The sequence below is a fragment of the Sorex araneus genome, chromosome X (genome assembly GCF_027595985.1).
Source record: "Sorex araneus isolate mSorAra2 chromosome X, mSorAra2.pri, whole genome shotgun sequence".
In the NCBI taxonomy this organism is placed as follows: Eukaryota; Metazoa; Chordata; class Mammalia; order Eulipotyphla; family Soricidae; genus Sorex; species Sorex araneus.
Genome location: NC_073313.1, coordinates 48959555 through 48976374, shown reverse-complemented (window position 1 = coordinate 48976374; position 16820 = coordinate 48959555). Strand labels below are relative to the sequence as shown.

The 16820-nt window shown below is 43.8% G+C and overlaps 1 protein-coding gene across 1 annotated transcript; it reads right to left on the bottom strand.

Annotated features, from left to right (window-relative positions):
- Positions 1-6945: 6945 nt before the first annotated feature.
- LOC101548145 (heterogeneous nuclear ribonucleoprotein A1-like) lies at positions 6946-14197 on the bottom strand. Its single transcript, XM_055122230.1, has 6 exons — positions 14132-14197; positions 13587-13662; positions 13242-13352; positions 12998-13114; positions 10769-10821; positions 6946-8739 (listed from the first exon to the last, which is right to left on the bottom strand). The coding sequence occupies exon 6, from the start codon at positions 8586-8588 to the stop codon at positions 7644-7646; it is 945 nt and encodes a 314-aa protein (XP_054978205.1). The 5' UTR covers positions 8589-8739; positions 10769-10821; positions 12998-13114; positions 13242-13352; positions 13587-13662; positions 14132-14197; the 3' UTR covers positions 6946-7643.
- Positions 14198-16820: the final 2623 nt, after the last annotated feature.

Here is a 16820-nt window from a genome sequence, read left to right as displayed (position 1 = left end):
AAGCTCCCCATGGCATATTCATATCCCAAATACAGTAAAAGATATATACATACCTCTTGGAGAGCCCGGCAAGCTACTGAAAGTATCCCTCCCGCATGGCAGAGCTTGGCAAGCTACCCAGGGCGTATTCGATATGCCAAAAACAGTAACGATAGGTCTCATTCCCCTGACCCTGAAAGAGCCTCCAATCGTTGGGAAAGACGAATAAGGAGAGGCTGCTAAAATTTCAGGGCTGAGTGTAATAGAGACGTTACTGGTGCCTGCTCAAGTAAATCGACGAACAACGGGATGACAGTGATACAGTGATACAGTATGCATATACAATTATATATATATTTGATTATTTGATTTGGGGACTACATCTGGTGGTTCTCAGGTCTTACTCTAGTTCTGTACTCAGGAACTACTCTTGGCAATACTACTACACAGGGGACCATACACAGTGCAAGGGGTTGAACTGAGGTCAGCCATGTGTAAGACAAGTGACTTATCTCCTATACTATCTCTCCAGCCCTACAATTAAATATTTTAATGAAAAGACACAGAAAACAGAACAAAATTGAGAGCACAGAAACAAAACCATACGTATTATGAATAACTAAGTTACATTAAAGGAGCCAAATGCTTCCAAAGACGCCAGAAATGTCTCTTCAGTGAAAGAGGTTGGGAAAACAGTAGTCAGTTCTGAACGAATGTAACAAAGTAACTAACACCATATGTAAAAGTGAATTCAAAATTGATTAAAGACCTGGACTCAAGATCTGAAAACAGGTGTTAAGCTCCTTGACACAAACCTTAGAATTGTGTTTGGCAACTTGACTCCAACAGCAAGGAAAAAGAAAGCAAAAATAGATCACCGGGATTATGTCTGTTAAAAAACATAAAGGTTTCCACTGATGAACTTATTATAACCCACTATCTTTACTATAAGTGTGTGAGCCAAGAGTCAGAACACAGGGCCCTGAGACATGATGTTCATCAGCTATCAGGAGGTGCAGGATTGCACTAATCCTAAAATGTCCAATCAGTTTGTGAAAGAATGAGTTAAAGGGGAAGATCTAAGAAAATAAATGACCAGGCTAGAGGCATAGTAAAAATGTTAAGGTTCTTGTCTTGCATGTGGCCAACCCCAGCACCAAATGGTTTCCCAAGCACTGCCGGTGGTGACCCATCCACAACAATCCCCCCATCCGCCACTCCCCCAAAGAAGAAAAACAAGGGTTTGCCTGTTTGCCTGGAGGCACGTGTAATGCTGAGTCAGAAAACATGCCTAACAGTATCTATCTTGTAGAATTTCTAAGGGAGTTGTTCTAGTCTACCAGCACACCTGCATAATATAACAATGTATACAATTTCTGCTCCAAGACCCTGGTTTTGCAGCAGTTCTCTCAGAGCAATCTGGGGATGTTGCAGAGTTTGAATATCTCTCAGGCTTGATTTTCAGTTTAACTTGCTAATAAACTCACTGAAAATCTATGTATGACCAACTTTCAATTTATGTATAAAACTAAAAAGTTTCTGCACAACAAATAAAAACTTGCATCGAGACAAAAAGACATCCAAGTGAATGGAAGAAGACATTTATAAATCATAGAGCTGAAAATATATTAATATTCAAAATCTATAAATAACTCATTAACATCAAAAACAAAAACTTAAAAATGGGCAGTATCTACTCAAATATCTAAGGAGACACTTCACCATAAGAAATGTGAAAAGATGGTTATCATTTCTTATCATTAGGAAGATGCAGATAGCTCAGCGGGTAGGGCGTTTGCCTTTCACACAACTGACCCAGTTTCGATTACCCCATCCCTCTCGGAGAGCCCGGCAAGCTACTGAGAGTATCCCGCCGGCACGGCAGAGCCTGGCAAGCTACCCGTGGCGTATTCTATATGCCAAAAACAGTAACAGCAAGTCTCATAATGGAGACATTACTGGTGCCACAGCAAGTCTCACAACGGAGACCTTACTGGTGCCCGTTCAAGCAAATGGATGAACAACGGGACTACAGTGCTACTACAGTGCTACAGGAAAATGCAAATGAAAACAATAAAGAGATGGCAACTCACAGCTAAGAGAATAACTATTCTCCAAGGACAAGAAATTAGTATTGGGGAAACATGGAGAGAAAAGAACACTTAGAGTTGTTGGGAATGCAAATTGGTACAGCCATTATAGAAAACAGTAAAGAGTCCTTAAATATTTTTCAAAAAGAGAGCTGGAGAGGTAGTACATTAGGTATGGTGCTTGCCTTACAAGCAGCAGAGAATATTTGATTTCTGACATCCCATATGCTTCCTGAATCCCACCAGGACTGATCCCCAAGTGCAGAGCAAGGAATAATGCCTAAGCACTTCCATGTGTGCCCCAACCCCTAATATTAAATGATATTCCAGGGTTGGAGAGCTAGTACAGTGGGTAGAGTACTTGTCTTCATGGGGTCAACCAGGGTTCGATCTTTGCCACCACATATGGTCCACCGAAGTCCTCTAGGTTGATCCCTGAGTGCAGATCTGGAAGTAAGCCCACAGTACTGCTGGGTGTGGCCCAAAACAAACAAATTAAAAAAATTAAAAAGATATTGCATCTGATCCAGTTACCCCACTCTGGATGTTAATCTCCAAACATAAAAATACTAATATGAGGAGCTATGGCTTCCCGTGTTCAACGCACCATTATTTTTAATAGCCAAAACTGGAAGCAACCTAAGTGCTTATCAACTGATGAATAGATAAAGGAGATGTGGTATAGAGTTTGGGGGTGTGGTTCAAGTGAAAGAGCCCAAGTCTAGCACATGAAAGGGCACAACTTTGATACCTGGAACTTAATGGCACCTGCCACACAGCTGGCCTGACTGCTACTTTAAAAAAATATGTTATATAAACAAGGGACTACTATGCAGCTATATTTTTAAAAAGACAAAATCCTGCCATTTTTAACCACATAGATGGACACAGATGAAAGCATTATGCTCCCTTTCCAGCCCCGCGCGAGATCGACCCCGGAGGCAACTGAACCACTTTGGACACGAGCGGCGCCCCCAAAATGCCTCCAAAATGTGTGCTCGTAGCTTCTGGCTCAGGTGCTGCCAGCGAGTGATGCAATTACCAAAAGAATTTTCACTGGACTTCATATAGAAATCCAAAACCGCGCGGCTCAGCCGCGCGACCTAATATCTCTTGATTGTCAGCAATGTGTAAATGTTCCTTTTTGGCAGGGCTTAATGTGGGGGGAAACTCCAAACAACAGTACTAAGTTTTTTGTTAAAGGGTAAAAGATTGTACAATAGACTTACACAGTAAAGTTGCAGGCTACAAAATCAATACCCAAAAATCCATGGCCTTCATATATGCAAACAATGAGGCAGAGAAAAGGGACATAAAAAAAGCAATCCCATTCACAATCGTGCCCCAGAAAATCAAGTACCTCGGAATCAGCTTAACCAAGGAAGTAAAAGACCTCTACAAAGAAAACTACAAAACGCTACTCCATGAAATCAAAGAGGACATGAGGAAATGGAAACATATACCCTGCTCGTGGATAGGGAGAATCAATGTTGTCAAAATGGCAATACTCCCCAAAGCATTATACAGATTCAACGCGATCCCTATAAGTATACCCATGACATTCTTCAAAGAAATGGATCAAGCAATCCTAAAATTCATATGGAACAACAGACGTCCAAGGATAGCTAAAACAATTCTTGGGAAAAAGACGATGGGAGGTATCACCCTCCCCAACCTCAATCTTTACTACAAAGCAGTAACAATTAAAACAGCATGGTACTGGAACAAAGGCAGAGCCGTAGACCAATGGAACAGGGTGGAATACCCTTACACACAACCCCAAATGTATGATCATCTAATCTTTGATAAGGGAGCAAGAGATGTGAAGTGGAGCAAGGAAAGCCTCTTTAACAAATGGTGCTGGCACAACTGGACAACCACATGCAAAAAAATGGGCTTAGACCTGGACCTGACACCATGCACAAAAGTCAGATCAAAATGGATTAAAGACCTCAACATTAGACCACAAACCATAAGGTACATTGAAGACAAGGTCGGCAAAACCCTCCACGATATTGAAGATAAAGGTATCTTCAAAGGTGACACAGAACTAAGCAATCTAGTAAAAACAGAGATCAACAAATGGGACTACATTAAACTAAAAAGCTTCTGCACCGCAAGAGATACAGTGACCAGAACCCAAAGACTATCTACAGAATGGGAAAGGATATTTACACAATACCCATCAGATAAGGGGTTGATATCAATGGTATATAAAGCACTGGTTGAACTCTACAAGAAGAAAACATCCAACCCCATCAAAAAATGGGGCGAAGAAATGAACAGAAACTTTACCAAAGAAGAAATACGAATGGCCAAAAGGCACATGAAAAAGTGCTCTACATCACTAATCATCAGAGAGATGCAGATCAAAACAACCACAAGATACCACCTCACACCACAGAGACTAGCGCACATCCAAAAGAACAAAAGCAACCGCTGTTGGAGAGGATGTGGGGAGAAAGGGACCCTTCTACACTGCTGGTGGGAATGCCCACTGGTTCAGCCCTTCTGGAAAACAATATGGACGATTCTCAAAAAATTAGAAATTGAGCTCCCATTTGACCCAGCAATACCACTGCTGGGAATATATCCCAGAGAGGCAAAAATGTATAATCGAAATGGCATCTACACATGTATGTTCATCGCAGCACTGTTTACAATAGCCAGAATCTGGAAAAAACCCGAATGCCCTAGAACGGATGACTGGTTGAGGAAACTTTGGTACATCTATACAATGGAATACTATGCAGCTGTTAGAAAAAAGGAGGTCACAAATTTTTTATTTAAGTGGATCGGCATGAAAAGTTTCATGCTAAGTGAAATGAGTCAGAAAGAGAGAGACAGACATAGAAAGATTGCACTCATCTATGACATATAGAATAACAGAGTGGGAGACTAACACCCAAGAATTGTAGAAACAACTACCAGGAGGTTGACTCCATGGCTAGGAGGCTGGCCTCACATTCTGGGGAAAGGGCAACTCAGAGAAGGGATCACCAACTATAATGTAGTCGAAGGCCATGTGGGAGAAGGGAGTTGCGGGCTGAATGAGGGCTAGAGACTGAGCACAGTGGCCACTCAACACCTTTATTGCAAACCACAATAGCTAATTAGAGGGAGAGAACAGAAGGGAATGCCCTGCCACAGTGACAGGGTGGGGTGGGGGGGAGATGGGATTGGGGAGGATGGGAGGGATGCTGAGTTTACTGGTGGTGGAATATGGGCACTGGTGAAGGGATGGGTTCCCGAACTTTGTATGGGGGAAGCATAAGCACAGATGTGTATAAATCCGTAACTGTACCCTCATGGTGATTCATTAATTAAAAATAAATAAATTTATTAAAAAAAATAATTAAGTAAACTGGCATATTATGTTTTTTGTTTTCTTTGTTCCCAAAATGCTTTTCAAAGAACCCTGTTTATTCTACTTTATATGGTAAAAAGTACTTGATTTTTCTGTTTGAAAAATTTCTGGGAAAATAAATAGAATCTTTTGATAAAGACAAAAAAAGGGTAAAAGATTGTAGCGATAGAATTTTAGGCAGAATTTTCCCTGGACTTTATATAGAAACCCAAAACCGCGCGGCCGCAGCAGCCTAATGTCATCTAATCATCAGCAATATGAAATGGTTCCTTTGTAATGGGTTGGACTTTGGGGGGACCATAATAGGGTTAAAGTTTGTAGCGACGTGTAATTTCTGGCTGTACTTTCCCTGGACTTTATACAGAAATTCAAAGCCGCGAGGCCGCTGCCATGGCCGCACAACCTATTGTCATTTAATCATCACCAATATGAAATGGTTCCCTTTTAACGGGTCGGATTTTGGTGGGAAATCCTAACAAGAATAGTAAGTCTTTGGCTGAAATATTGAAGGCTACCAAAGTGGTAGCCATCTCTATAGACTGAACTAAGCCATATCCCCAAGCCGGCTGAGAAGAAATATCCTTCTTTCTCGGGAAGAAACGTGGCGTGGCGTTAACCATAGTATGATGTCCATTAAGCTGACACGGACCTGGTGGCGTGGGAATGGGATACAAGGGAATAAATTATTATGTACTTGGAACAGCGGGACGCTGGTGGAATCTCGAGCCGGGGCCGATACCAGCGTATTACTTTTGGTTCCAGAAACTGCTTGCAGACATTCTATCGGACTATCAGCTAAGCCAGAGCCCCACGCCGGCTGATGATGAGAAATAACCATCTTTTTTGGTTTGTTTTCCCTTTGTCAGGCAGCATGGTGATTACTAAACAGGCGTGATCTCGGTGGCGCGGGACGAGGGGGGGAAAAAAATAGAAAAGTTATGTAACAAACAGCGGGACTTAATATCTCTACATTCTCAGCAATGGAGAGCCATCAAATGCTTCCTTGACAGTGGGACTGTCTTTTCTTTTTTGGGGGGAAACCCTAGCAACAATAGTGAGTTATGTGTTGAAACATGGACTATAACCAAGATAAAGCGTAAACGAAGTGAAACTTATCACTTACAAGGGCGGGGACTGGGGGGGGCGGCAGGGGGCGGGAGGTATAATGGGGTGGTTGGTGATGGAATATGGGCACGGGTGAAGGGAAGGGTGTTTGAGTATTGTATAACTGACATAATCCTGAGAACTATGTAACCCTCCAATGGTGATTCAATAAAATTTAAATTAAAAAAAAAGCATTATGCTTATTGAAATAAATTGGATAAATAAAAACACCCTAAGGTTTCACTCTTATGTAGTATAGGAAAAAAATAAAACAAATGGACTAATACAGTACAAAATAAAACCCTTAGAGATTATAAATTAATGGTTACCAGAAGAGAATGGTGAAGGAGTATGTGTAAACTGGGGACAAAGGGATCACTCATATGCTGAAGGACCAAACTGAACTTTATTTTTTAAAGAAGATACTAACAATTTACTGTTTACATATAAGAAAGCATTATACAGAATACTCAGTACCATCCAAAATTTTACCTGGTACCGTTACTCAATTTAGTTACATTACATAAGATGTACCAACAACAACCAAATTAACTCCACAGACTCTGCTTGAGTGACCCTTTTAAGATTGAACTCCAGGTCACATACAGTAAAGGTCAGCAAACTATACCAAGATTTCTGAAGACAATGACTCTCTGCTCAAGCAGGATATAAATGAATTTCAAAGGGAAACTGGCATCACTCTGAAGAATTCTAATATTACCCTACTGGGAGGAAAGTTTCCAAGATTGCTTCAGAATACACTAACTTTACACAGCACACTTTAAGATACACACATTTAGTCAGTATTATGGTAAGATTATTACACTTAGCAATCAATATCAACGCTACAAAAGAGAATCTACACAAATATCCTTTGGCACAATGCTCTCCACTTTCCACAGAAGAAAAATGAACAGTTACATAGTTATTAAAAATACAGTCCTGAAATTTTTTACCCATTCAAACCAACAATATCTAAAACATGTCTTTTTTTGTAGAGCTAAATCTTGCCATCACTGTGTCTGGCTGAGTTCACAAATCTTTTGTAACCTGTAGCTCTCTTTTCACTTCTCTGGCTCTCCTTGTCTGAGCTTTCCTGACAATTAAAGTTTTTTGTCTCTGCTGGAACCACGATAACCACTTTTGTTTCGTGGTTTGGCAAAATATTGGCTGACATCATTATAGGGGCCTGAGTTTGGGTCACCAAAGTTTCCTCCCTTCATAGGCCCAAAATACGAATACGGAGTGGTGTAATTGCCAAAATCACTGTAACTTCCACCACTTAGAAAACTGCTGTCATTACCATATCCCTGATAGCCAAAAGCATTGCTACCAAATCCACCACCACCCATGCTGCCACCAAAAGCACCTTGCCCACCGATGCCTCCTCCATAAAGAAAGCTGGCATTCCCACCAAAAGCACTTCCATAACCACCACCAAAGTGTCTAGAACCACGGTGGCCCCTTACGTTAGATGAAACCCTAGCCATCTCTTGCTTAGACAAGGCTTTTCTTATTTCACAGTTGTGGCCATTCACAATATGGAATTTCTGAATGACAATCTTATCTACAGAATCATGGTCATCAAAAGTCACAAAAGCAAAGCCTCTCCTCTTTCCACTGCCTTGGTCAGTTATGACATCAATCATCTCAATGTTCCCAAAACGTGCAAAATACTCTCTTAGATGACGCTCTTCCGTGTCTTCTTTGATGCCACCAACAAAAATCTTTTTCACGGTGAGGTGGGCACCAGGTATTTGAGAATCTTCTCTGGAGATAGCTCTCTTTGGTTCCACATATCTTCCATCCACCTTGTGTGGCCTTGCATTCATGACTGCATCCACTGCCCCGATGGTGCTGAAAGTGACAAACCCAAAGCCTCGGGAGCGCCTGGTGCGGGGATCTCTCATTACTACATAGTCTGTGAGTGTTCCCCATTGCTCAAAGTGGTTTCTCAGACTTGCATCGGTCGTTTCAAAGCTCAACCCTCCAACGAAGATTTTCCGCAGCTGTTCTGGCTCTTGCGGAGACTCTGGCCTAGACATCATGGCTGTAGAAAGGGGAATCTCGCTGGTGAGACTCTTAACTCTGAGGCAGCAGTGGCAGGGGCAGCAGTAGAGGCAGTGGAACTGAGTAACCCAATGTGTCTAGAATTGGGCTTTAGTGATGATCTTAATGTTGATTTTCAATGGTGCACACCTGAAACGTACATAATGTTTTAATGCAATGCAACTTCAATTAAAAATTGTTGATTTAAAAGTTCAATAAAAATCATTCATGGCTAATTAAGAATATATTTTGGGATTTGGGTATCTAATTCTATCTATATTCTTTATGTGTGGTAGGTAGGGGTGGGGAGAGCTTATGCCACACTCAGCAGCGCTCTCAGGGTTGACTCCTGGCTTAGTGTTCTGGAGTCACTCTTAAGAGTGGTGGTAGGGATTGAACTGAGGTTGTCTGCATGCGAGATACACCTGTACTAGCTATTTAGCGCCTTCATCTACATTTTAAAGTGAAAATGTTTCACAATTTTTAAGGAGAATTTTCGAGGCTGGAGTGACAGTACAGTGGGTAGGGCATTTGCCTTGCATGCAGCCCATCTGACTTCCATCCCCGTCATCCCATATGGTCCCCCGAGAACCACAAGGAGAAATTCCTTAGCGCAGAGCCAGGAGTAACCCCTGAGCATTCCCGGGTGTCACCCAAAAAGCAAAAAAAAAAATTTAATTAGAACATCGTGAGACATACAGTTACAAAATTGTTTATGATTGTCATAATTTTCTTTTTCCAGTTTTTCTGTCAAATTAAAAGCTATATATTAATTGTAAAACCTTTCTTCTTCAAGAGCCTGGAAAAACTGAACAATGTATTTATCTCATCTTAAAACTTTCTTATAGCATAATTAATCTGGATTTGGGAAGGCAAATTTAAAGTGTGAATATCTGACTTAAAAATCCAGCTTCTAGGGCTGGAACGACAGTGCAGTGGATAAGGTACTTGCCATTAACACTGCATGTGACCCACCCGGGTTTGATTCCTGGCAACACATATGGTTTCATGAGTACTGCCAGGAGTGATTTCTCAGCACAGTGCTAGGAGTTAGCTCTGAGCACTACAGGTATGTACAGGTATGGCCCTAAACCCCACCCCTCTAAAAAATAAAACAACTTACAGGTGTCCAACTATACATCCTATTGAATAAATAGATACATTGAAAGTTATTTACAGGGCAGTGTATGTTAACAGAAAAAGAAAATTAAAAAGCTAAATACTATCAATAGAGAAACTATACATCATACCTTAAAATAGGAGCAGAAAAAAATCTTCATGCACTGACTAGGAACAAAACCTAGAATATATTTGGGTGGGGAAAAGCAAAATGGATATGGGAATATGGTAGCACTATAGCACTAACACTGTCGTCCCGTTGTTCATCGATTTGCTCAAGCGGGCACCAGTAACATCTCCATTGTGAGACTTGTTGTTACTGTTTTTGGCGTATTGAATATGCCATGGCTCGCTTGCCAGGTTCTGCCGTGCAGGTGGGATACTCTCGGTAGCTTGCCGGGCTCTCCGAAAGGGACAGAGGAATCGAACCTAAGTCGGCCATGTGCAAGGCAAACACCCTACCCGCTGTGCTATCGCTCCAGTGGGAATATGGGAGCATTTGTGCAAAATCACACAATAATTCAATGTGTCTATTTGTAATTATTTAGTTGCCATAAACACACCTACATCACATAATCACCAAACTCTTAACAGTGGGCATTTCTGAGGAAAAAAATGATACTGGGGGAGAAGAAATGAAGACTAGTTTCATTACTATTTTTGCATATAACAATTCTCTTAGCATACACTTACTTTCATTTGAAACACAATGAACAGCAAAAAAAAATGTGAACTGGAAATAAAGACAGGGAAAAAGCAACATGTATCTGAATAATCTCCTCTGAGTAGGAAGAGAGAAAAGAAGGGCAATTTTCATACAAAGAAGTAGATGAGAAAAACATTGTCTTATCTTTTAACATTATTTTAATTTTCTGCAGTGTGTGTATGTGTATACTTGTATGTATAGAGAAAAAACTGGGGAAACCTGAAGTGGATTAGAGGCTAAATAGAAAACAGAATGTAGAAAATTAATGTTTTTTTTATAAGAGAACAATAGAGATTCCCGCAAACTGACTGAATTTCACTGAAAAATAAAGTAGGAGGTAAATTAGGAACTTACCTGGGTCATGGCAGTCCTGTTGTACCCTGGGCAGAAGATCAGAAGATGAAAATCTAAAAAGGCAGAGTTAAAAAGGTCAAGCTCAGTGCACAATGCAATCATCACCAGCTCAGTCATTATTGAATCCTGGGGAGAATAATCTGAAAACATTGTTTGGTAATTTCAGTCTGTTCACTAGAGAATTCTGCACATGAAATATTTTCTTTCTAGACAGATATATGACTTTTGTCTAAAGAAACCTATTCAGAAGCCATTAACATTTGACAACTCCTAAACCTCAACAATTCCATTCCTGGACCAATAGATGATGCATTTGATAAGGCACTTGTCATGCACAAGACTGACCCAGCTTCAATCTTCAGACCCCCTCTATATAGTTCCCTGAGTTCCACTTGGAATAATTCTTGAGTGTGGAGCAAGGAGTACGCCATGAGCATCTCCAGGTGTGACCCAGAAAACAACCCCAAAATTTGTACAGGAAATTTAACTTCAAAAAGTAAGCATGAATTAACACAAAGCTTTCAATGGTTAAAATAATACTTTCATCGTTGAAACAGAAACAACTAAATGTTTAATAAAGAGGACTCAGTTGACAGATAAGGTACACATAAAATCAGGATATCACATGGAATTTTATAATACTATGAAAAGACAGGGATATAACTGGATGGACTAGAGCCCATGCAAGTCTCTCCTGGCCCCCAAGTTCAATTCCCAGCACCACATAACTCAAGCCAGAGTACTGCTGAGCATAGTCCTGGTGCCTCAGTATTGAACCTTCATATCAGGTGCACTATCACCGGGAATGACCCTGGGAGTCACTCAGGAGTGAACCTGGGAGTGACACTGCTTGAGAGACTTCACCTCCAATGCTATTTAGTTTAATTTCACTTGTTATGATGTGAATTAGTAGTTTATCAAAAATGTGTAGTATAGTTGCAATTTGGATGATATATCTAAGTATATATATATATATATATATATAAATAAAGTGTTTATATATTGAGTTAAGAGAGCATTTATAAAATATTGACTCTAGTCATTTTGAGAGCAAATTTCAATTTTCCTCTTTAGCTACCTTGTATTTTCTCATCTAAAAGTATGTACCATCTACTAGTGAAATAAACATTTCAAATGGTTACAAACTGAGCTCCAGGTGGGAAACACCCCAGCAAAATTTGCAGGACCACTTGCTGCATTTGGAGAAAGAGAGAAATTATAAAGCAAGCATTTGTCAGCTCCCCCTGAAACTAGATACCTCTGAGTTTACTCCCCTCCCCCATCACCCCCTCTACCTTTCACTGCTCCACCACTTCTGCTTTCTTGCTAGCTGAACTGCCTTGAGCATGTGTGCAGAGTAACAATTGTTACTGCTGGGACAAAAGCCTCCATACAAAAGGGCTTAGCTCTGTGTAGCTTAATAGGTCAGATTCTTAGGCACAGATTCAGTGTGTATCAAAACAAAGTAGCAGAACTCAATAACAACATAACCAGAACATTATGAAATTTTAAGTGCTGACAAACAAAACACAAAACTGGCTGGCCCTTTAGTCTAGGTAGAGGGAGCGCTAAGATTTCTGCTGGAGGGAGAGAGATCTTAATAAGTGACTGATTTAAACCCAGAAACTGACCATAGCAAAAAGGGGGAAGGGAGGCAGGGAAAGGTGTCTGGAGAGATAGTACAAATGTGTGCCTTACATGCAACCAAACGTGGGTCACTGCCCCATACCATATATAGTCCCCCAAGAACGGCCAGTAGTTATCCCTGAGCACTGAGCACTGCCGGATGTGGCCCAAATTCACCCCACAGACAAAAGAGGGGAAGGGAACGGTGTGGGCAAAGGTGTGTCCGGTAAGGACCTACCCAGGCCCTTGAACAGGGCACCGCCGTCAAGGCAGTGTCCCTCAGCCACGCCAAATATTCACCTCTCTCCTGCAATTAGGGGTCTAACTGCCCACAAGCCCTTGCGGGTTGCCCTGCCACCCTGTCCACCTTGTTCCCTCTCAGCGGGCCAGATGCCATCTCAGACCCAGCTCCTCCAAACCCTGCTCCCTGGAAACCTCCTCCCTCCTCCGGAAACCAGAGTCTGGGCTCAAGTTGAGGCTGCTCTCACTCCCTCACACCAGTTATCTGGTCCCCAAGGGCACGGGAACAAAGGAGCCCAAGACAGATACATGCCACCGGGACCATCATGCAGAGGCTCAGCTCTGCCTGTGTCCGGAACGCACCTTCGAAGGCCTCAGACAGAGTCTTCTGCAGGTTCAGCACAGAAGAGCAGCGGCAGATAAGCTGGACCCCGAGGTCGCCCGCAGCTGTCTCCGGGTGCCGGCTACAGTGACCTGACCCTGGGAACACAAAGACCACACAGGACACGCCACTAGCGACCCCTGTGGGGGAGTGACACTGAGGGAACCCCGAGCCGTCTACCGTTCCCCGCTGAGTTCAGGTTCAGCCCGATACGTAGTTCAGTACCGTGTTTCTGCACGGAAATCCAGGCTCTGCAACCAAAGTGCCGGTCCACTCGGCGCCTTACGATCAGACAACGCGAACGGGGCAGTGCCTCGTGTGCGCTCGGTCCTGATGCTGCACGTGTTGGAGAGATGGGGGAAAGAGAAGAGCGGGTCGCCTCCGCGCAGAACACGGGGAAGGACAAATGCACTTTAGGAAGGGGCAGGAGGGAGGCGCGGGGGGGAAGAGGAAGGGGACCCCCGCCCAGCCCACCACCGCTCGGGTTCCTTGGCACTGAGCCTCCGGACAGGCTTCTGAACCGCTCTCTTCTTGCGCGCTCTCTACCGCGGAAAGAGTCGCCGCACCTACCTCCAGCCCTCCAGTAAGGTCGCTAGCACGCACTAGGCTGCCAGCACGCGCTTGGCGGGCAACTGGGGAGGAAGCCCTGGAAGGAAAATCCACCCCTTACTCCAACCGTTACTCGCGCGCGGCGCCCCGCGGCCCCCAGCTCCCCGTCGGCGCTGCAACCCGCGCCCAGAGGAGCGCGAACCCAGCGCCGGGGCAGCGCCCCCCACCCTCCCGGGCAGCCCACCCCGATCTCGGCGCCCCGAACTTGGCCGCCGGGAGACCCGCGTCGGAGCCGCGGGGACCGGGCAGCGCGCGGCTCTTTGGCGAGTCCCAGCCCGAGCCGGGCCGAGCGCCGCGGCGCCCACCCCAGGCGCGCGCCTTTCGGGGGTCGCTGTCCGACTCGCTTCCCCCGCGGGCAGCCCGAGCGGCCACGGCGTGCGACCGCTCGCGGGAAAGTCGCGCGAAAGCCTGGGGCAGCGGCTCCGGGCGGGCGCGCTCCGCACCGACTCCGGCAGCACCCCGGCGCCCAGGCCGGGCCCCTCGCCCCGTCTCTCCTCCCGCCGGACCCTGGGGACTCTCCGCAGCCCTCGGTCCCGCGATGCTCCGGCGCGATCCTCTTCCTCCAGGTCCGGGGAGAGCAGAAATGAGCCGAAGCCCCGCTGCAGGCGCACTAGGCGCTGGGGGGCGTGGCCATCCGGGAGGCGGGGCCAAGGGGCGGGCCGAGGGCTCCGAGCTCGCGCCCTGCGGGGAAGGGTCCTGCAGCCGAGCCCAGAGGTCAGCAACCCGCACACAAGAGGGAAGAAACCCTCATCTTCGCGTCTCAGCTAAACAGCTCCGGGTTCTCAGTCCCTGGGTCGTTCTGAGGGTGGCCTGTTAAGTAGTTTGGGAGCTGTTCTTTCTGCTTATGACAGCCTGTGGCAACAGAGCCTGCTCCAAACACCTGTTGTGCCCTTGAGGTAAATGTTCTGCTGCTTCTCTCGTCTGCGATATCAAGTGTGCGCTCTGTGCTTGTTCCCATCAGTCCACCAGGCAGAACTTACTGCAGGGACGTGGTCGCTCAGATCAGATACCCTCTGGCTCTCTCTGGAAGAGCGAGATGTGCCCGCAACTGGTTTGAGAAGCACAAGACAAAAGCAATCATGAATCCATTGCCATTTCATCTTCCGTTTGTTCATCATGCTGTTTTTCTCTTTCACTCCCTTTATCACCTGTAATTAACATTCATTTTGGAGGAGTAATACCCCCACTTTGCAGCCTGAGGACACAGACATATCTTTAGCAAGGCCCCTGTCGAAGGCATATATAGAAGTCCCAGAGAAAAGGGCCTATTTCTTTGGGGGCTTGTGATATGTAGGCTACAACTCACGCTGAATTTTTTTTGTGCACGCTTATTTGACAATTGGGTTTTGAGATAGTATCATATTTATTCCTAGAGGAGGTTAGCAAATCACGTTTTGAGAATTAATTATGTGATAAGGCAGGAAAAGAGAGAGGATGGCAGTGGGAATGTGGTGGAGTGCCATCATAAAATAGCAGATACGTTTTTGAAAAATCTCTTAAAGGAGAAAGATTTGTTTCCCCTTTCCTCCTTTCAGATTGAAGTTGCAACTTGCAGATATCTCGCTTGTCACTGCAAATGAGGCATTGAGAGCTTAGTCAAGTACTAGTGGTTGTATCATGGACTTGTGTTCTTTTTTTTGGCCCTAGGTCCTTTTTATATCATGTGACCCTGATTTGTGTTCCCCAACTATCTTTTTACACAACTTGTACGTGTATGTACTTGTAGACTTGTGCTTACATGAGTACACATTTCATTCACACAGAAAATTTCTTCCTGCACAGCACTGGGCCCAAAATCTTTGAATAACCCCACAGTGAAGGAACTCCAAGCACCTCAGAACAGGGGCCAAGGAAGTGCATTATGTGTTGGGGAACATGCAACTGGAAATCCTAGTTTTCTACCTACATGTATTTGCCTCAGGGGCCAAGGCTATTATCTTGGGATGTTTGAGCATAGTGTATTATTCTGAGTGTTGAACTTCGAGATGGATTCCAAGATTAAATATTTTGTCATTAACATGATTAGTTTATGATTTTATCAACTTGCAGCAGTGTCTTCATACCTTTGTGTGCATGCAATTGTTTTCATTCTCCCTACCAAAATGCCCCCTCTGTGCACTCTTACCACCTTTCCTCCCATTTCACTCGAGTAATCACAAACCTTCACTGAGTTTTGTTGTTTCTTGCCAGTTCATTTGCTTCAGTTATTCATATTCATATATGAGTATATAGCTGATAATTATCATTTACTTCTTTGTTTTGCTTATGATAATCACCTTAAATTCCAATCAAGGATTTATTTTGTAAGGGACATTTGGGAGTATTCCCATGAACAGAAAGTATCGACTCACTAATTTGGTGGGTCAGTCTACTCAGTAAATATGAGCGATGTGCATTGAATCAAAACTCATTTCATAAGTAGGGTTTCTGTTGGAGGAATTTTTAAAATTTTATGCTGCCTGAGAGGAAGGGTTTTTATGTTTTATGGCCCACACTCTGTAGAGCTTAACAGGATACTCCTGATCCTGTGCTCAAGGCTCACTCTGGAAAGTGCTCAGAGGACCATGTGGTGACAGGGTTGAACCCAGGCCTCCAGCACAGAAATCATTATGCTAGTTCTTAGAACACACTATTTTCCTGATTCCTAGAAGAATTCTCCCCTCAGAGATAATGAAACCAGATCATGATGGACATTGTGTTGCCATTATATTCTATATCTAGGACAGCTGTTTGTTAATTGTGTTGTTTCTAGTCAAGGTCAGACAGGCTCTTAGAATCCTGTTCAATTGTTTGATCTAGACTACCTCTATCAACCACACTTGGAAATCATGTTTAAATCTGTTTTTTGGGGCTGGAGTGATAGCACAGCAGGTAAGGCATTTGCCTTGCACGCGGCCGACCCGGGTTCAAATCCCAGCATCCCATATGGTCCCCTGAGCACTGCCAGGGGTAATTCCTGAGTGCATGAGCCAGGAATGACCCCTGTGCATTGCCGGGTGTGACCCAAAAAGCAAAAAAAAAAAAATCTGTTTTTTGTGCCTACTCTACATCAGCATTAAAAAAACATTTCACGAGAAACTTGTTTTCTGGCTTATGCCCAAACATGTTGCAAGTTAAGAGATCTATGATCATAAAATCTTGTGAAACACTGTTTAGAAATGATTTTAAGTGCATAATCACTAGAATTCTAATTTA